This window comes from Phaseolus vulgaris, chromosome 3 (assembly GCF_000499845.2).
Source record: "Phaseolus vulgaris cultivar G19833 chromosome 3, P. vulgaris v2.0, whole genome shotgun sequence".
NCBI lineage: Eukaryota > Viridiplantae > Streptophyta > Magnoliopsida > Fabales > Fabaceae > Phaseolus > Phaseolus vulgaris.
Window position 1 is genome coordinate 37,733,818 of NC_023757.2, and position 22,358 is coordinate 37,756,175.

The 22,358-nt window shown below is 33.1% G+C and overlaps 3 protein-coding genes across 3 annotated transcripts; 1 reads left to right on the top strand and 2 right to left on the bottom strand.

Moving 5' to 3' along the window:
• Positions 1 to 200: 200 nt before the first annotated feature.
• On the top strand, positions 201 to 3,809 carry LOC137807482 (probable inactive receptor kinase At2g26730). Its single transcript, XM_068608142.1, has 2 exons — positions 201 to 1,716; positions 2,862 to 3,809. Exons 1-2 carry the CDS (start codon positions 444 to 446, stop codon positions 3,524 to 3,526), a joined length of 1,938 nt encoding a protein of 645 aa, XP_068464243.1. The 5' UTR covers positions 201 to 443; the 3' UTR covers positions 3,527 to 3,809.
• Positions 3,810 to 10,811: 7,002 nt separating this feature from the next.
• On the bottom strand, positions 10,812 to 12,066 carry LOC137805608 (uncharacterized mitochondrial protein AtMg00810-like). The gene is made up of 3 exons (XM_068605548.1): positions 12,063 to 12,066; positions 11,931 to 11,962; positions 10,812 to 11,744 (listed from the first exon to the last, which is right to left on the bottom strand). The coding sequence occupies exons 1-3, from the start codon at positions 12,064 to 12,066 to the stop codon at positions 10,812 to 10,814; spliced, it is 969 nt and encodes a 322-aa protein (XP_068461649.1).
• Positions 12,067 to 13,714: 1,648 nt separating this feature from the next.
• On the bottom strand, positions 13,715 to 14,564 carry LOC137805610 (uncharacterized). The gene is made up of 2 exons (XM_068605549.1): positions 14,330 to 14,564; positions 13,715 to 14,286 (listed from the first exon to the last, which is right to left on the bottom strand). Exons 1-2 carry the CDS (start codon positions 14,562 to 14,564, stop codon positions 13,715 to 13,717), a joined length of 807 nt encoding a protein of 268 aa, XP_068461650.1.
• Between the last annotated feature and the right edge of the window lie 7,794 nt (positions 14,565 to 22,358).

The following is a 22,358-nucleotide window of genomic DNA, read 5'->3' on the forward strand; positions in this document are numbered from 1 at the left end:
AGAAAAACAAAAGATTAAAGCAATTGTTGGCCCATTGGCAACTTTTCTTCCTCTCTCCGCTTTTATCAATTAATTAATAAGTTGGAAATAGAAAGTAAATAAATTATATACACGCAGGACAGAAGCGCGTGCGATATGCTGGAAGCGGTGAAAACAGCCTTGTAAAAACTGAAACGTAAGCGACAGCGAGAGTGTTTTTTTTTTTTTTTAGTTTTAAAGCTCGTGATAGTGTGATACATTACATTACATTAGAGTACATATTTAAACAACATGATACCTTGTTTCTTCTATTTATACTAAAAAAAACATGATACCTTCTACTCTTTCCCAAACTCCACTCACACAATTCCCACCACTCTTTTTCTTATGGTGTTTCGCCGGATAACCAGTGCCATATTTCCCTCCATCTTCTTGGCCAATTCGGATTCCTGAACCCCCACCCAATGGCGCTGCTCACAATTATCGTTTTCCTCCTCCAACTCACTTCTAATGTTCGAGTCAACTCGGAGCCGACTCAGGACAAGCAAGCGCTCCTTGCTTTCCTCTCCCAAACCCCACACTCCAACCGCCTCCAATGGAACGCTTCCGCTTCCGCATGCGACTGGGTGGGCGTCAAATGCGACGCCTCACGCTCCTTCGTCTACTCGCTCCGTTTACCCGCCGTCGACCTCGTGGGTCCGGTTCCACCCGCCACAATCGGTCGCCTCTCCCAGCTTCGGATCCTTAGTCTCCGTTCCAACGGCCTCACCGGCGAGATCCCGGGCGATTTCTCAAACCTCACCCTCCTCCGCAACCTCTACCTCCAGAAGAATCAGTTCTCCGGCGAGTTCCCTCCGAGTCTGACTCGCCTCACTCGACTCACTCGCTTGGATCTCTCCTCCAACAACTTCACCGGGCAAATCCCTTTCTCCGTCAACAACTTAACCCACCTCACTGGCCTCTTCCTGGAACACAACAGCTTCTCCGGAAAAATCCCTAGCATCACTGCCAAGCTTGTCGACTTCAACGTTTCCTTCAACCGCCTCAACGGTTCCATTCCGGAGACGCTCTCCACTTTCCCCAACTCCTCATTCGCCGGAAACATAGATCTCTGTGGCCCGCCGTTGACGGCCTGCAACCCCTTCTTTCCGGCTCCGGCGCCGTCTCCCTCCTCCAATTCAACCCCTACCAAGACGCATAAGTCCAAGAAGCTCTCCACGGGCGCCATTGTCGCAATCGTAGTCGGGTCCGTTCTCGTCGCGGCGTTGCTTCTTCTGCTACTGTTGCTGTGCCTCCGGCGCCGGCGCCGGCAGCCAGCGAAACCGCCGAAGCCTGTGGCGGCGGCGCGTGCCGTGGCGGTGGAGGCGGGGACGTCGTCGTCGAAAGAGGATATCACCGGGGGTTCGGCGGAAGCGGAAAGGAACAAGCTGGTGTTCTTCGAAGGGGGGATATACAGTTTCGATTTGGAGGATTTGTTGAGGGCTTCGGCGGAGGTGTTGGGGAAGGGCAGCGTAGGGACTTCGTACAAGGCGGTGCTGGAGGAGGGTACGACGGTGGTGGTGAAGAGGCTGAAGGATGTTGTGGTGACGAAGAAAGAGTTCGAGTTGCAAATGGAGGTTCTGGGGAAGATTAAGCACGAGAATGTGGTGCCTCTCAGAGCCTTTTACTTCTCCAAGGACGAGAAATTGCTCGTTTACGATTACATGTCTGCCGGCAGCTTGTCTGCTCTCCTTCACGGTACGATCTTCTTCTTATCCAACACATCCCTATTTCTTTTTCTGTTTGTCTGTTTTTCTTGCTGCTTAATTCTGGTCATAGCTAATTATTGAACTCACATGCAATGCAATTCGATTGTTATAGTCTGGGAGCACCATGTTTAATTTGCACTTGCCTTTCTGGCTTTTCGTTGTGTTCATACGGGAATTGAATATTCTGTTTGGTAGAATTGACATTTTTTTTAGTATTTAATTTTGCTGAATTCCTACTCCAGCTGTTGTAGTCGTGGAAGTTCATTATTTTATTTGCGGGCTCCAATATTTTATTAGTGTTGTTGCTGTTCTTGTTGTGAAGTGTTTGTTGTGTGATTAGCTTATTTGCGGGCAGTGGCAGTGGGGTGCTTTCTAAGTTGATAGTGGAGATGGGTTCTACTTACTAGTCTCTGTGTTATTTCTTACTGCATTATATATCAGTGGCATGTTCGTTATATTAATTTTCTTTTGGGGAAAATAGTTTAATAGAAACAGTGTTATTGTAAGTGTATCGTAAATTGGAAGTTTTGTGCAGCAGCGTAGAGTGCGCTTGTTTAATGCATGCTTCAGGAGCAAACATTCTCCACTCATGAGTGACATTGTCTTTCTTTAATTTTGCCATTCTTGCATTTCCCATAACCCAAGCAACATGCACTCATGAGAAACCAGCGTGGCTCACCGACATTATTTCTATCTCTCTTTTTTTCCTCCAATTTTTTTTTTCTCTCCTTTAAAAAGAGAAAAAAGATAGAAAAATAAAGCGTGCTATTCCCTCCTCCTCCTCCTCCTCCTCCCAACGAAGAAGAGAAAGGCATTTGGACCACGACCATGCTACTTTTTTGCTTTTGAAAGGGTTGTGTTGAGTCGAAGCAAAAGAAAAATCCCACAAAGCACAACCTCCTTTGATCCATGCTTGTGTTTTGAAACATTTAAATTTGGCAATGTGATGAAATTATTGCATATGGTGATATTGTACATGACTAAAAAGGGAAGGATGAAAAGAGCATGATCAGTATTAGTAATTAATAATATTATATTATGTGTGTGTAATATAGATAGGGATTGGTGGAGTGGAGAGGATTGTTGATGACAATTACTTGACTAACTACATTAGCACTGGTATTGATATTGCAGGGAGCAGAGGGTCTGGGAGAACACCACTGGACTGGGACAGCAGAATGAAAATAGCGGTAGGAGCGGCACGAGGGTTGGCATGCCTCCACGTGGCAGGCAAGGTGGTCCACGGCAACATAAAATCTTCCAACATCCTCCTCCGAGGGCCGGACCACGATGCCGGCGTTTCGGATTTTGGTCTAAATCCCCTGTTCGGGAACGGAGCCCCGTCGAACCGGGTGGCGGGTTACCGGGCACCCGAAGTGGTGGAAACTCGAAAGGTGAGCTTCAAGTCTGACGTGTACAGCTTTGGCGTCTTGCTGTTGGAGCTTCTAACGGGGAAAGCGCCGAATCAAGCGTCGCTGGGGGAGGAGGGAATCGACCTCCCGAGGTGGGTCCAGTCGGTGGTGCGCGAAGAGTGGACCGCGGAGGTGTTCGACGCGGAGCTCATGAGGTATCACAACTTCGAGGAGGAGATGGTTCAGCTCTTGCAAATCGCCATGGCGTGTGTTTCGGTGGTGCCTGACCAGAGGCCCAGCATGCAGGACGTGGTGCGCATGATCGAGGACATCAACCGGGGCGAGACCGACGACGGCTTGCGTCAGTCCTCCGATGACCCTTCTAAAGGATCCGAGGGTCACACTCCTCCCCCGGAGTCAAGAACTCCTAGGTCACTCACACCTTAACAAAAGTAAAAAAGGGTTCTTGATTGAGTGAAATTCGAAAAGAGGAAAGAAAGGACAACACAAGGTGGTGGTGGGTCGCTCTTCAAAAAATATTGTCAATTATGCACTGTGCTTTCTTCCCCGGCCCCGTTCCTGTCTATTTCATTTTTTTTCTTCCTATTTTTCTTTTATTATTGATTTTTACAGGTGGGAGTTTTAAAATTGTTAATCAAGCTTTGACCATTTCACCATATTTTAAGTGTCATTTACCTCATTTCTTAATTTAAATTATTTATCATTGTCATCTTTTTGTCAAAATGGAGCTTATCTTTTCATTTCGTCTTCATACAACTGTCGTATGTTACCACGTCAGCATGTGTGTTCTTTTTTTGACCCAGCGACGAGAGCAGTTGTTGCAAAATCATTGCAAAAATTGTGTTACCACGTCACTTGATTTGGATGACGCAGAGTGCAAAAGCAAAGCAAAGAAGCCAGCTTTTGATGAACATTATGAATAAAATCAGCATTTGACCTGAATGAATGATGGATGTGGTGTTGTAAGGTGGTCCGAATTCAGACGGCCACGGGCAGTGGTGGGAAAGAAAGAAATGTAGTAGTGAGCCTGAGATGGTTGCCGTCGGTGTGCGGCGTGTCCATTTGTGAGGAAAAGGAATGAGAACAGGCTGGCCCTGTGGACTTAGTGATAGTGTGTTGGCAGTTCTGACAGATAAAAAAAAGTCTTTGACCCAACCATAGTGTGAGAGAGCTATTTACCTTTTTATTTATTTATAATATTTTATCATTAATCACTGCTTACTTGGATCCATGAAAATAACTGTTCCTGCTGTCCCTTGTTGAGTTTTCTGATTCCACCTATATCTTGCCAAGCAAACTGTACGCCTTGCTCCTTCGCTTTCCGTTCACATTCACACCAAAACTCTTTGTCTTTTTCTGGATGTGTAAACAAGGGAATGTTACATATACATTATAAATGAATTTAATGCTATTTTTATGTTACTATATATATAAACTAAGGCTTCTTCAATTGTAAAATTCACTTTTCTTGAGGGGAGTTTTTATATTTGTTCTAGAAACTTCCCTATCACTATGCTATATGTTACCTGTCGCCTTATAGAGTCACATGCTTCATTGGCGAACGCACAATTTCGGTACATGAAAAGCAGTTACTAGGAAGGGTTTTTTGGTTGGTTTACCTTTCCTTCACTTTTATTGTGGTTGTTGTCTCTCTTGCTGGCTGTAATCTCTGTCCTGGTTCACATATGTTTAGTTTAATTTGTTCTACTTCTGATATATTATGGTCGAAAGAGAAGAGTTGTTATCCATAGGTTGTAGGCAATTGATGGCATCTTTGCCACAGAGATCATACGCTAAATCTTATATTCTCAACCGTAAGTCCATGAAGCATTAATGCACCATCCCCTACGTTGACAAACAGCTCTACATGCCAGAGCTGGGTAATCTATAGATTAAACCCATTTAATGATTCAAATATAGCATCTAATCTATAGATTGAATATTTAAAACTGGCATTTAAATTTTTACTCAAAAATATAAATTTGCATCCGCTATAATTGTATGATAAGCCAGGGCAAGTAAAATAAATAAATGAAACATTAATGTACCATCCCCTTTGTTGAAAAAACCAGTTTACATATAAGACAGATATTATGCAACCGTTGGGAAGGTGACCCCGAGTGTGTGTTAATTCAAAGATTTTATCAATATGGAACAATATGTTGAGTGTTCAATGAATTCATTTAAGATATTCAATAATGTGAGATGAGTCAATCTGTATAAAAGATCTATCATAAATCTTCATCCAAATTCATACTCATATTTATATTCTTAACCAATAAGTATAGCATATTTTGTAATATAAATGTTTTTCCCTTCTATTTCAACCCTATATCGGAAAAACTATCAACTCTAAATAATAAGGATGCAAGAGTAAAATGAAAAATATTTTTTTTTCTCACTCACTTTTGTTTATCTTTCGTTGGAGATTTTAGATTGACTAGAGACTAAATCAATTTACATTTATAAATAGGGACAAATTTTCCCTTATGAATTATGTTTAAATTCACTTCATACTTAAATTTGTTGGATATATCTTGTCACCTATCATTGAATCATTATTGAATCACCACAAATATCTAGTTTTAAGTATGAGATGGAAATATATCACTATAAGAGAGATGTATTAAACTCACCTAATATATTTTTATTCATGACACTTAATATTGTGTGTTCTCTTCCTAATTTTCATATATATATTTAGTACGTTATAATAATGAGTCACAATAATGAGATGAAGAGTGTTTGTCTTAACTTAAATTCAAACCATACATCTCTCATAATTATAAAAACATGTTGAAGTTAACTTGCACTATTAAAATAAACTCTTTTTCTTTTTAAGATGACATAATAACTAGATATGACAAAGTCTTTGTTAATCTCTCCATTAAATTATCATTCAAACTACCATCTCCAAATCTAATTGACTAAGTTAAAATATTTATTTACTAGTTTTTTTTTAGGAAGTTTAATGTTCAATTTCGCCCTCTACTTTTGTGTCTCATTGTGGGACATTTTAGGTTTCATACAATTATGTACATTATATGTATTAAGGACATATTTGGACGAAAGTTTTTATGAAGATTTTAAAAATAAAAATAATAAATGAAACTTTTCACAAACTAAAATTAGTTTATATATAAGTTAAAAATAAAAATCTTAAAAGGTCATTTCAATTTTTTTTTATATTTATCTCTCCTAAAATCATCCAAACACATCCTAATTATTTATAAACAAATTAATCAATCAAATATGAAAGATTCATATTATAAAGAAAGGAGATCAAATTTATTATTTATAAAAATTATTTGGAATACGTAAGTTAGATATATAGTGAAATTTTCACTTTAAACAGACCCGCACATAGAGTACAACAATAGTGTAAACATATATATTTTCTTTTCCTCAAGTAAGCAAAAACTTGGATTCTGAGATGAATCATATATGTCAGTGGTCATCATAATGCAAGATCACTCTATGACATAATTTTTATAGAGATTTTTGAAAGTATTACTAAATAAGACATAATATTTATTAGTTTACGTCTTTTTAGAAATGCATTGAAGGTATGATAAAATGTATTTAATTAAGTTTGATGGTTACGATATGATGAAATTAGGCAGGCGAAGAAAAGTGGCATGCGAAATGGGTTATCATGAAACAGGGTAACAACTGAGGAAAGGAATATTTAAAAAAATGATTAGTGAGATGGAAGAATAAGCTATATTAAATATACGTTAGAGAATCCCTGTGGTATTTGGCTGTTTGTTCAAGTTTACAAACGCTATTATTTTGCGGTTCATACAAGAAAAAAGTACGTTCATAAAGTGAAAGACTTGCCTCCAGAATTTAGATTCTATATAAAGCAAAAGCCATTTGGTACGATGGATTATGAGAGCTTCCCATCACAGCATTGGATACACACTTCTTCAATTTCCTTGGAAACCACTTTAACTATGATTAGTGTAAAGTCGTTTCACGTAATTCCTTACTAATTGCCGCTTTTGTCGGCTTCATAGTAAAAAAAAAAAATAATACACTTTTAGAAACTCTTAGGGTTAACTTTGCCTTTTGAGTGATAAAGTGTGAACAACCAAATGAGCCCACAAAAAGGGTAAGGTGCAACCCTTTTCTCTTTTTACTTTAGTTTGGCATTGTTGGCATCGTAGTCATAGGAATTTGCTTAGGTTGTTGTGTTCATTTCTACAGATTATTTTGGATTATCTTATCTGTCTCAATGTTATCATGAGTTTTAATTAACTGATGACTGATTTAGTATCTTCTGCAACCTTTTTTCTTATGACAGATCATGAACATGGGTTAAAATATCACATCTACTGCAATGAATATATTTGTTTAGAACAAAAATTTCAAACTTTTGCATGTATTTCATGAGTGTGTTAATCATAAGATTTTAAAGTATTTAACAAACACTGAGGTAATCATCAATGATCAGTAGCTTTTCTTGACATCCAAGTATGCGTTTGAGGGTTTGAGGAACATAGAAAATAATGGTTTCAATGTTTGGGTGTTGAGGTTGGAAAGGAGCAAAAGAAATATGAAGTAGAAGGATTAATTCTCTCTAGAATCATCTTTGGTTTGCAGTAGTTGGATTTATTACAGGGTAGAAAAGAAAAGCCTTATAAGGAATCTTGTTTAGTCTATGATCATTATGACAAAAACATTTGTTTTGTAGTAACATATATGTATAGTAACATCTTAACAAACAAACTTTAGGCGTGTATTAGTGCATGTGTTTGAGGATGTCCGCAAAGTTCAACGGAGGAACAAGCCAATCATTTAGATACAGAATTGTTGTATGTATAAATTGGATGGGTTTAAGTGTTAAGATCCGATGCAATTTTAAATATTTTGAACATGATGGCCACCCTGTGTGCTTTGCTTGCACATGAAACAACCAACTCGCTCAAATTATTGGTGCTCACTCAACACACCTTTATGTATTTTTTAATTGTATATAATTTAGTAAAAGGAGATATATAGTTAGATATTACTTCATTCACAAATGCCAAATAATGGGTTTCATCCTTTGATCCTCGGAGTGGGAGAAAAGATACGTGTTTTGGTTCACCATAAGGCCCAACCATTTGTTTGTGCCATACTATCAGCTCATTCCACATATTAGTTACTTTTTTTAATGTGGTTGAATTTAAAAATAATATTTTTGATATACCTTTTATTATGATGAAAAATATTTTAGACGTATATTAATATTATGTCTCAGGCTTGTGTAGTTATGAAAAAACTACACAAGCATATATATAAAATCTTTCTTTTAAATAATTGATAAAAAATAATGAACAAAATGATGCATTTGAGATAAACCAATTCATTTACAAAAATAGGATAAATTCCTTATTGGTGCAATACACACCCTTAACAAAAGCCATCAACAACATATAGGCAGACAATGCATTAAACAAATGTACTTGTCAAACAAAATGTATGCAATCAAAAGTCCTACATTTTACAGATTATCCCTACACAAATTACATATAGTTTCTACTCGGATGTCCATTACTGCAAATTGACATTGTTGAGCACAAAAGGTGAATGTTATGTATGCACATATGATGTATCAACCTCTACTACATAGTCCATCTCTTAGGTGGACCTACAAACTTTTTGGAAATTCCATGTAGCATAGCATTTCCCAGCATTCATACAAAAAGCTAATTGTTTAGGCAGTGACTTGTTTTTTTATTGATCCCAACAGTTATCGTGGGTTCCTTCATATATAGCCTGCACTCCAGCAAAAAAGACATCAACGTATATAAGAAAACAACGTATAGGATCATCTCGTCTAAGACAACATTTTAACACAAATTTTGGGGTTTAGGTACCAGTTAGAATAACAAACAGAGATCTAGGATATTTATTCCTAATCCAGTCATACCTTCAATTGTACCCCCACATAGAAGTTGTTAAGCATCAACATTACCATTCCGAAAAATCACCAAATTCCTTTGTTTACAAATGGATCATACTACTGCAATTCACTCTCCTTTCCAAATTAAATTATGTTGGGAGGAGAAAAAAAAACAGTTTCAAAATGTTTAAAATTTTCCTTAGACCTATTATGCAATACATTCATATGCCCAACCATTTGTGGCACCCGTTCCAAACATGATTTGCATAATGGCACTCAAAGAAAGGTGTGATATTGTTTTAGGTTTAGCCATACACAGTGTATAAATTATTGTTTAAATGTATAACCCTCCTACCCAAACTCATTTTAGTTGCAATTCTGTCTATGAAAACCCTTCACCAAAGTGTTTAGCGGGTTGGTAGAGATTTAACATTTCACAAGGGTGGGTCGATAGAGATTTAATCTTTCATAATGTTGTGAACATGATATGCGTTGATTTTAGGATTGTTTATTTAGGTGACACTTTATATTTATGATTGAGATAGTTAGACAATTAATAGTGAAAATCTAAGGAAAATCCACACTGGACATTAACCACAAAAAGAAAACACAATTATAGGGTGAAAATGATGACAAGATATGGTGCAGAATTAAACAATGAAAGCAATAACAAAAGGAAATGACCGAATAGAAACACGAAAGCAAATCAAGAACATATTTATGAATTGAATGGACTGACAATGGAAGGAAAATATGAAGAAAAAAGAAACTTATAAGAAATGGAGTTTGAGATGATGAACACACCACTTGGATGATGAAATGACTCCAAGATAAGTATTGGAAGCCGTCACTTGAAAGCTTTCAAATTCTCACAAAATAAGACTAAAAGACTAAGGGGACAAGCCTCACTAACATCTCACACAAAATGTGCAGAGTAATTTGAGTCCTCCTATTTATATGTGAAAGAGCCTTGAAGAACAAGTTAAATGGATAGGATGGAAAAAGAAAAAAAAAAGAATTTAGTAGTATTTCATTTGCAAATTTATCAGAGAACTTGTTTTAACCATATTTCCAAATCTATCAGATTTGTCCTAGTTTAATTGGGTTTTTTTCAAGTTCTTTTGTCAACCTATTAACATAGGGTTTCTCCCACTCAAACCATTGTATCCTCCATGTAATTAACCAAACTCATATATCGCCATTTCAAAATCCTGCTTCAGCCACCTTGATAGTTTTATCTATTGCATTCTTATACAATGTAGGAAAAAGTTCCTTGAAAAGTTTCTACATAAGCTACGGTTCCTCCCAAAATTGTACGAATTAACCATTTCCACAACTCATGCACTGTTTTTCCCAAATTTCTAAATTTGGCCGCCATTGATTCTCAAAACCCGATCTTTCTATGATTTCCTCCAATCCACAAACCTAGATATTTGAAGGGGATTGTTAATTTCAAAACAAATAATATTTGATTGATCAACTGAGATGATATATTAAAGATGGAAAGCTATGTATTTGTACACAGAATGAACAAAGATTGTTCTAAAAAACAGGAAATAAATCTGGTAACAAACCAGTGGTTAAAACAAAATTAATTAAATCCCTAAAAATCTGGAGACTTATTCAATAAACAGAAAAAGCTAACTTGCAGGATGTTAAACACATTATCCTAACACTCCTCCTTGTTTAAATGCTGCAAACTCCCCGTTTAGTTGTGAAATCTTCGAACTTGCTGACTGGCAGAGGCTTGGTAAAGACATCTGCAATTTGATTCTCAGATTTGCAATAACAAAGAATTATGTCACCATTTTTCTGGACTTCTCAAACAAAGAAAAACTTGATGTTGAAATGCTTTGTCTTTCCATGAAAGACTGGATTATTTAAGATTGCGATTGCAGCTTGATTATCAACATGTATTTTAGTGCTTTGCTTTTGTTCCAGATTTAGATCAAAGAAAATCTTTCTTAACCATAAAGCTTGATTAACAGCAGCTGTTGCAACAATAAATTCTGCTTCAGCAGTGGATTGAGCAACAGTTGCTTGCTTCTTTGAGCTCCAAGAGAACATGCCTGATCCAAGGGAGAAACAGTAACCAGATGTGCTCTTCTTGTCATCAATTGATCCACCCCGGTCACTGTCAGAGAAACCAATCAGCTTCATTTCTTTTTGCTTCAGAAACTTCACACCAAAATTCCAAGTTCCTTTGATGTATCTAATAACTCTTTTTGCAGCTATCATATGTGTTTCGTTAGGACAATGCATGAACCTTGAAAGAATACTCACAACATTTAGGATGTCTGGTCTAGTTGTTGTTAAGTACATCAGACAACCTATCAAACTTCTAAACTCATATTCATTAACCTTGTCAGAACCATCATCTTTGATTAGCTTCTCCTTTTGATTCATGGGAGTGTTCACAGTTTTGCAATTTTCCATCAGAAATTTCTTAAGTATCTCCTTTGCATATTTTCTTTGACTTAAGAAAACTTCATCTTGATTCTGTTTGATCTCAATGCCAAGAAAATATGACTTAAGACCAAGATCTGTCATTTTGAAGACCTTTTTCATTTCTAGTTTGAACCAGTTGATTTCTTCAACATTGCTTCCTATAACTAACATGTCATCCACATAAAGAGAAATGACCAAAATATTTGTACCTTGATGTTTGACATACAATGTGAGTTCATATTGGCTTTTATGAAAGCCAAGGTGCACCAGATGATCATCAACCTTGTTGTACCAGGCTCGTGGAGCCTGCTTTAATCCATATAAAGCCTTTTTCAGAAAGTAGACTTTATTTTCATTGCCCTCATTCACAAAGCCTTCAGGTTGTTCAACAAAAATTTCTTCTTGTAAATCTCCATTTAAGAATGCAAATTTAACATCCAAATGGTATACTTTTCAGCTCCTTTGAGCAGCAAGAGTAAGTAACAATCTTACCGTGTCAAGCCTAGCAACAGGTGCAAATGTCTCTGAATAATCAACACCAAAAACTTGTGCATATCCTTTCACAACAAGTCTTGCTTTGAATTTTTTGATAGAACCATCAGGACTTAGCTTGGTTCTAAAAACCCATCTTACTCCAATTTTTTTTTGTTTGGAGGTCGATCAACCAATTCTCAGGTTTTATTTTTCTCAATCATAGAAAGCTCCTCCTGCATTGCAGCCATCCAGTGTTGACTTTTTTTTGCATCGTGAAATCCTGCAGGCTCACAAACAGCTACATTGCACCTTTGATAGATGTCAGACAACAGTCTTGTTCCTCTGACAGGTGCATCATCAACTGCAGCATCATCTTCGGATTCTTCAGTCATGCTCCCAAGGGTTGATCTGTTTAGAGCATTTGTACTTTGATTCACCTTAGTTGAACTTTCCCAATTCCATTGCTCATTTTCAACAAAATGAACATCTCTGCTTACAATCACACGACCAGTTTGTGGCTGAAAATTTTTGTAAGCTTTGGATACAGTACTATATCCAACAAAGATGCCTACTTCTGCTTTTTTATCAAGCTTATCACCCTTGACCCGTGGAATATATGTGAAGCAAAGACAAAAAAATATTTTGAGAAATTTTAAAGAAGGTTTGTAGCCATACCAAGCTTCATATGGTGTCAGATCTTTCAAGGCTTTTGTAGAAATTTGATTTTGTAAGAATACAGCAGTGTTTGCTGCCTCCCCCCAGAACCCTTTTGGAAGATTCTTTTCATGGAGCATACACCTTGTCATCTCCATAATGAATTTGTTCTTCCTTTCACTGACACCATTCTGTTGAGGAGTATATGGTGTTGTTAATTGATGTTGAATTCCAGCTTCTTCACAAAATTTGTTGAAAGCATCAGAGGTGTATTCCTTGCCATTGTCAGACCTTATAATCTGAATTGAGCATCCACTTTCATTTTCAACTCTGGTTTTGAATTTCCAGAATATACTGGGAACCTCTGACTTTTGTTTCAACATGAAAATCCAACACATTCTTGTTAGATCATCAATACAAATAATGTAGTAGAGGTTACCATTTAATGGAGGTGTTCTCTGAGGACCACACAAATCAGTGTGCACCAGCTACAACTTTTTCGAGGCTCTCCAAGCTTGTTTAGGGAAAGGTTGCCTATGTTGCTTCCCAAATTTGCAGGCATGACAAGGAGGAATATTATCATCAATGTCTGCAAGTCCTTCAACCAACTTCTTTGATTGCATCTGAAACAATTCTTGATGATGAAAGTGCCCAAGTCTTTTGTGCCAAATCTCAGTGGCACTAGTTTTGGACTTGAAGGTCATTTGTTCTTTCTCCATTGGATTTAAAGAAAAGCTTTTTCCTTTCATTTTGACATTGAACAAGTCTTTGCCACTAGCATCTCTATTCAAGCACTGATTATTCTCAAACAACACTTTATAGCCTTTATCGAGTAGCTGGCCAACACTTAAGAGATTTTGATCAATTTTAGGTACAAATAAAACATCTGAAACAAATTTTGTACCTTCATAGCTTGCTATAGCTACTGTGCCTTTTCCCTTGACTTCCAAGAGTTCACCATTTCCAATTCTCACTCTCTTAACTTCAGTGTTTTTTAATTCTTCGAAAAGCTCCTTGTCATATGTCATATGATTTGTGCACCCACTGTCAATCAACCAGCTCTCACTTAATTCTCTACTTGAGAAACAAGTGACCACGAACAATTGATCTTCTTCTTGACCAACAACTTGTGCATCTACTTCTTGCACCTAACTTTTGACTTTGCAGGTCACAACTTCATATCCAAGTTGATTACATTTGGAGCATTTGGCATCGGGTCTTCTCCAACACTTGTATGGTGGATGACCTTTCTTCTCACAGTGGCGGCAAGGTTGGTAGGATTTTTTGGAACCTCCTTCCTTTTTGAAGTTTTTCTTCTTTTTGTACTTGCTGTTGTCTTGATGCTTGACAGGTAAAGCTCCTTCAATCACCCATTCTTGCCTCATAGACCTTCTTTGCTCTTGTGCTTGTAAAACATTCAAGAGCTCTGTAAGAGAGATTTTTGACAGGTCTTTGGTGTTCTCCAGAGTAGTAATGGTGGCTTCAAACTTCTCAGGAACAGTGACCAACAGCTTTTCAACAATCCTAGAGTCAATAAACACAGAACCAAGTAATCTCACCTTATTGGCAATGCTGAGAAGTCTGTCAGAGTACTCCTTCACTGACTCAGACTCCTTCATCTTCTGCAACTCGAAATCCCGAATCAAATTCAGGACTTTCATTCCACGAATCCTCTCATCTCCTGCAAATTCACCCTTGAGGTAATCCCAAATTTCCTTTGCTGTTTTGAGGGACATTATTCGTGTGAAGATCATTTGAGATACAGCTGCAAATAGGCAAGCTTTTGCCTTTGATTTTCTGGTTTTTTTTCTCCTTTTGTGCTTTGATTTGTGCAAGAGTAGGATTTGCTAGAAGTGGAGGGACTTCGTAATCCTCTTCTACTGCTTCCCAAAGATCCAAAGCCTCCAGATAAGTCTCCATACGAATTGCCCACATTTGATAATTTTCTCCATCGAAGACTGGTGGTGCAACAGCTGAAAAACTTGATTCTCCTTCCATTTTGACCTCACAGATCCCTTAAGAAGAGTGCTCTTGATAACAATTTGTTAGTTTCAAAACAAATAATATTTGATTGATCAACTGAGATGATATATTAAAGCTGGAAAGCTAAGTATTTGTACACAGAATGAACAAAAATTGTTCTAAAAAACAGAAAATAAATCTGGTAACAAACCAGTGGTTAAAACAGAATTAATTAAATCCCTAAAAATCTGGAGACTTATTCAATAACAGAAAAAGCTAACATGCAGGATGTTAAACACATTATCATAAGAGGGATTTACATGATTTTGCAGTTTATAAGGTTAGAGAATATGCAAATTCCGTTGACTTATCCCTAAACCCCCAATATTTGTCTTATTGAAATTAACCTTCAAACTAGAGGACAAGTCAAAGCACCTAAATCCATCAAGCCTAGGTTTTTTTTTTACTATCACATAACCACACAACATACTTAATCTTCCTTGGTGAAAGCAACTATTAGGATTCTATCTTCCTCGCTAATTGTACTAATCAGCTTCTGCTTTCGAGTATTTATGTTCCGAAAGACATCTGGATTCCACTCTTTTAAATCCCATTTTACATGCTTTAATTTCGATTAATACTACAAACAAACGTTCTAGTAATATGAATACCTCTATATTTTTCAAATAATATTAACATTGCATTTTCTCAGTTGATACTAAAAGCATACTCATCACTTAATATTCCAGGTTGTATAAAATATCAAGTCACTTAATTAATTATATATTAACAATATGATTAAAAAGTAAATAGAGTAATTAATAATGTATGCATACTGATATTTTAAAAAAATGCTAAAAATGAAAAATATCATAATTATTGTATAAAATATATTTTTCCCTTCTATTAAAATAGTTTCATTATATATGTGTACACCGTATTTCTTTTTATACAATTTCATATATTTATTAAAAATTATAGTTTCACATATTTTTAAAAAAATTGGTTTTTTGAAATCAGTCTTATAAGGAATAATGTTGATTGGGATGTGGATTTTGAAATACAAGAAATTTTTTTCTTTGTAAAAACTCTTTTTCAATTTATTTAATTCTAAAAGAAAATAGTGTCTAATAGCAGTTTTAGGTTAAAAGAATATCTATACTAGATTTTGGAATCTCTCATAATCTTCTGAAGCCAATATTTTATGTAGTTATTTAGATTTGGCATGTATCAATATTGGTGGGTACGTGTATTTAAATAAACAGACAATCTGTATAAGTTAGATTCAACTTTTGGATTAATTCTGTTTGAATACCATTTATTACTGACAACTTTAAATATTAGTTATTATTTTAACAGACAATTAAAATATATAGATCAATTTCTTAGTATATGATATTTATGATTTTTTTCATGTAAAAGTTTAGAAATATTAAATTTTTAATGCCCTATTTAATGTTTGAATTGAATGTTGTACGTAGATGAAGTTGAGTTTTTGTTGAAGTTTTCCATGAATTTAGCAGAAGAAGGAAAAAAAGAAATAGACTGTCACAGTGAGGAGAGAACACGAAGAGAGAAAACAACGTTACTTTTATTACTTTTACATGTATACATAAAACGTATCCATGCAGAATTTATACACAGATAAAAAGAAAATAATGGGTTGGCCCATAACAAAGCCCAAATTACTAAAAACTAAAAACTATTTTATATTTCACTAATAAAAAAAGCTTATTTGTGATTTTTTAAATTCGTATTATTTTTAATCTTTTTAAAAAACTTTTAAACGTTTGTTTTTATTATTTTTATTATTGAGTCTAATAAACAATGAATTGAACATTAAATAGATAAAAAAAATATAATTCACTTAATGAGTCCTCTTTATTCGATTATTTCAATCAAAAACCACTTGACGATTTAACCCTATATCAAGTTAAAGATACTAGATACTTTTTATTTCATAATTTTTTTAAGATATATATATATATATATATATATATATATATATATATATATTAAATATCTTAATTTTATAATTTATTATTAAAGAGAGTTATAAACTAACTGTACAAATTTATATGTTGTCAAAATATTATTGTTTTTTTTATACAATCACTACTCTTATTTTTCAATAAAAAATAATAAGAACATTCTCCTTCTTTTTTTCGGATGATTCCATATGAAATGTGTTTCATGTTTTTTTCTCTAAATATCACATCATTGTGAAAAGAAGAAAATTAGATAAAAAAAATAAGATTGCTTAAATTAGATAATTTTTTTAAATATTTATGTATTATAAATAATTTTATTATTTATTATAAATTTATTATTAATAAAAATATTTCTAATCAATTAAAATATCTTAATTGATTGGTAAGTAATAATCGAAATAAGTGTTTCATAATCAATTACGATTAAATATACATAATTAATTATATACAACAATGTTTACTCTTCTCCCTTCTCATATTGTTCCTTTTGAATCAAACATGTTAATGTAATAAAGTAAAAAGAAAAAAGATTAAAATTAATTCATATATATTAAGATATAACCATAATAGTTATTCAAGGTAAATTCTCCCCCACACCTTCATATCTTCTTTCTGTACTTTTATATTTTTTTAGTTTTAATTTTACTCTTCCAAGCGTATGTTAGGATTTTTCATTCCCTTATTTTTTTTTCATTTTTTTTATATTGAATTGTAAAATTTGTAACACACTCTTTCTATAATAATATGTATATCAAATTGTATAATTTATAATAGATTTTAATGTAATATTTTAAAATTATATTCTGATTACACAATTCAAATTATATAAAATAATGAGTGTCATGTATGGTACAATTTAAAAATTATTATCAGATTTAAGAATACCTTATGAATTTTATAATTCGAAATATTTAAAAAAAAATACATATTATGGATTGTAGAATCCGAGAAAATGTAAATTATTTTTTTAAAGATAAAATTGTATTTTTATCTGATGTGTTCGGAGAAATATTAGAAGAAATGGTGTATTTTCACATGTGTCTTGTAATTTTCCTCTTGAGTTGAGATGTTTTACATTGAAAATTTCCATTAACATTATTATTCTCTTATTTTATTAATTAATACCTATTTTAAATCAGATAAAGGATGGGTTTTTTTATTCCGTTGAGAATTTCGTAACACGTATAACATGTTGCTTGAGAATTATAATCTATTGGATTATCTAACATTCCGATAATAAAAGGGATTTTTTAGTAAATTATTTTAAATTTTTAGCACAATATTTTGATTATCATCTTGCTTTTCTTTTGCTTATATTTTTTAGAAACAAAATAAGAAAAGAGTTTTGCTTTGAGTGTCTTTCCTTTAACAGAAGCTACCAGATCCATAAAAAGAAAATATTAGAGGAGTGCTTATTTTTCTCTTTTATTTCCTAATTTTATCTTTAAAAAACAATATTTTCAATTTGTTTCCTGTTTTCAAAACTTGCCCACACTGAAAACAATAATTCTTTAAAAGAAAAGCACACTTTTCAGTCAATTAATTTTGTCCTTCATTTTCAACCTCTATAACCTTCATCACATGAAATTAATGGAAGGGTGTTTATCTAACAGATAAGGGGTGTCTCTAAATAAATTTGGAGATGGAAAAACAAAAATTAAAATCAAAGACTCAAATATATCTGATGCTGGACTCTTTCTTCCTACACCTCCATACCTTGTGTCACCCCATACTAAATATGAAAATACTATTTTATCCTTTTTTTTTCACCCCTTGGATTTGAAATAATAAGCCTATGAATTATGTAATCCGGATAAATTCTGGATTACATAATTCGGAAGTCAATTTCATATTTAGAAAAGACTTTCGGATTATGTAATCCGGAAGCTAATAACACATCTGAAAAAAAGACTTCCGAATTACATAATCCAGAAGCTAATCTTATGTATAGAAAAGACTTCTGGATTATGTAATCCGGAAGCTAATCACAAAATACTTCCGGATTACATAATCCGGAAGCTAATTTTGAATTTAAAAAAAGACTTCTGGATTATGTAATCTGGAATATTGAAAAGGGTATTTTTGGAATAAGAAAAATTTATGGGGCTGACACAGGTATGGAGGTGCAGGAAGAAGCAGCCCTGATGCTGCTTGTGTGAGATTCTGCATTTCAATGGGCCTCACATCTTTTTGTTTTTACGCTGATCCATATTAGTTTATTGCGATTAATTTTTGCACCCCCATACTTGTCTTCTACACCTCCATAAATTTGAAAATCCCCACTTTGCTCTTCTAAATTTTTTTTTTCTGAATTTTATAATCTTAAAACTTTTGAACTTTTGAAAATATCCACTTTTCAGAAATGAAAATTATTTTGAACAATTTCAAAGTTTTTTTTTCATAAAAAATATTTCAGATTGCGTAATTGGATTACACAATACGAAAAATAATTTTTTTGCAGAAAAAAGTTTTTGAAAGATATTTTTGTACTGTAAAATTTCACAATCAAAAGTTAAATAGATTATGAATTGAAAATCATTTTTTAATGAAAAAATATTTTTTGGATGTATAATTTAAAAGTTTTTTTTCAAAAAATTTCAGTTTGTGTAATCTAAGACTCTTCTGTGCTACACAATCTAGAAATCAATTTTTGTATAAAAAAAACTTCTAAATTTTAGAATAAAAAATTCATTGTTGAGGATCAAAAGAACTTCTATCAAAATGCAATGTGATATGTTAGAAAAAAAAATCGTGAGAGATAAAAAAATGTAGAACTAAAAGAAGACAACTAATGACAACAAAAGAAAATGAAAAAAAAAAATCAACGACAAAAGATGTAGAAGAATTGGTCTAAGAGATAGAGATTCTTTTTCTCTTTAAATAAATCCATTAGGCCTAACTTGAATCAGTCAAAGTTTAAATTGATCTTCAATTTCCAATGCTAAGATTAAATAAATAAGAATTACTTTAGGGATGATTCAATCATTATACAAACAGCTCCAAACAAAAGGAATATCTCAGAACTCACTAAAGACTACTATAAGAGACTTGTTAGGAGATATTTGGAAACACTTTACTAGAATTTTCTTCAACTTACAGAAATTTAAATATAACATTTTTGCTGTCAATGTGTTTTTTGGGTTTATTGGTTTCTCATTTATTATTGAGAAGAGAAGGTGCAGATTTAATATAAGTTTTAGTATTACAGAGGAAGTTGTAACAATTTTTTTTATGAGCAGAAGAGAATAGTAATGAGCAGAAGAGGATAACAATGTTTGAAATAGATAGATTAGTTGATAGAAAAAAACATTGATATAAAAAATAATTATTTTTTCCAATAAGTTTCTTAGTGTACTAGGACCAAAATAAACTGCTTTAAACTTGTTCCAATAAAATATAGTTCTATATACTCTTACATTTTTTCCTAATTACTATAGAATGTATATTACATTCCTTTTTTAAGATATTAAATTTCATTTAATTTTTTTAATCAATATCAATAAGTTTTCTTGCAATTTTTATGGAGAAATTTCTGGCATAAGCTCCAATTTAACAAGAACTTACCAAATAAGCTTACCCTTAAATGAGATTCAATAAGTAGATATAAAATCATCATTGGTTAATATGTATATAAATTTTAACAAAGAATGTGTGAAAAATAGTGTTGGCATTTTACTGTTTTTAACTATTCAAATTTTGTTTAAAAATAATTTTTATTGGTGTTCTTTATTCGTCCTGAAATTACCATAAAAAATTACAATAACTTATGTTTTGTGTACAAAACTTCATGGAAGAAAGAATTATGCTTAAAAACACCGTTACAAATTATATCATAACTTAATAATAGAAGTGATGTGAAATTTTAAAAAATAAAAATATTTTATAATATATAAATAAGTATAATTTAAGTCAATTTTATAAAATTAAATTAAACTTAAAATTCAATTATTAATTGAATTTAGGGTTTAGGCTTAGGAAACCTCACCTTTTAAATTTCCAGTAAAAGGTTCTCCATCTTGTCATGCTACTAGTGGTACAGTTGGTACTCCCAGTTTCAGATCCTCGTTTTAATCAATCATCACTTTAAATTTTCCTTTCTTCCTCAAACATTTATTTCCTTAATTTCTTAAACTCATTATCTTAAATTTAGTTTTTTAATTAAGATTTTATTTTCCCATTAAATACTTTTTTTTATATACGTATATATATATATATATATATATATTCTTAAATTAATTTCATTCGAATATAATTTTCCTCCTGATTTTTTTCTTAAATACTCAAATTTTAGTTGTTAAAACTAACATTTCATGGATACAGAAACCAAAAAAAAAGATATTTCAAAAAATTTACAAACCAAAACTAATATATTAAATTTGACAAGGCTAAGAAAATTGTTAAAAACCAATCCATCATTCAGCAAAAAGGAAATAGCACAAACGTGAAATTTTATTGAGTGTTAAGAGGAAGAAATTTATATCATTTTGATATAGAACATACGTTACGAGAGAAGCAAAACATTTTCTGCCGTGATGAAATTAATAGTAGTGTTCCGTATAGAAAATCGTTCTAATGAATATGACTTTTCACATTAATAATTTTAAATTAAAACCTTGAAAGTAAAATATGATTTATATTTTTGGTACAATATAAAGTCGTGTTTTATATATATATATATATATATATATATATATATATATATATAAAGTCATGCACTCAAAATTTTAAAATTTTGCTGAATCTAATAATTTTGAAAGAAAATTATTAAAAACTCACTTTTATCTCACTAACATAATCTTATTCATATATATATATAGGTATAAGAAAACACAACTAAATAGAAAGTCTATAGTTATGGGCCGAAGTTTCTGAAGTTTTTGTGTGGTCATAGATCGACATTAAAGTTTTTTTACTTTTGTCAAGTTGAGGAGTTTCTAATCAGTTAATTATCTTAGATGATTGGTGGTAAAGAAATTATTATTATAAAATAAAATTTGTGTAATGAACAGTTAAGCAATAAGGAAATTACAAGAAAAAGATAAAAATACGCGAGAAAGAAAGTTATATGAAAGAGGGGAGACTGATCAAGAAAGGGGAGAAAAACATAAAAAAGTAAGAGTGTTGAATAAATTTGATACCGTAGAGAGAATTATTTGTCTTAGAACAGATAAAAAACAGAGATACATGAAGTTTCCTGCAAAACTAAACCTTAGTGGAGCACATAAGTGCAGAATTTAGTGTTTGACAAGGATGTTTGACGTAGTTAGTTTAGTTTGTGTTGACAGATGAATAATATTGGCGAGTCAACATTTATTTTAAGGCCGTGTTCAAAATTCCAGTCTTCGCCAATACTCTGAATTATACACACTTTATCTCTTTACAACAAGTTCATCTTTTCAATACAGGCCGACCAACGTGATTCTATTCCATCCTCCACTCTCTCTTATGCTTCAGATGCTATCATTTTTTTATTTTTTTATTCTTATCCATGGTCAAACTCAGTGCTCCTTCTCTGTTCAACTCTGTGTCGCCATATTTGCTCTCACATCATTTACTATATTCAGCTTAAATTAAACATAATTGATTATTAGTTTAACAGGAAGAGGTTGAAGATGAAGCATGCAGAAACTTATGCATCCTCTCACACAGGAACGTAAACTAAAAACAGTAACTGATAATTGAATTAAATTATTTATTATTGGATGCTTAAAAGTGATGAGAATCTATCCTGAATTGAAATTTAGAATAATAGTAGCATAATCCTGTTGGTAATATACTTTTAATTTACTCAACAAGTCCAGTGTACTCACTGATTCTCATCTCATATCATATTTATGCA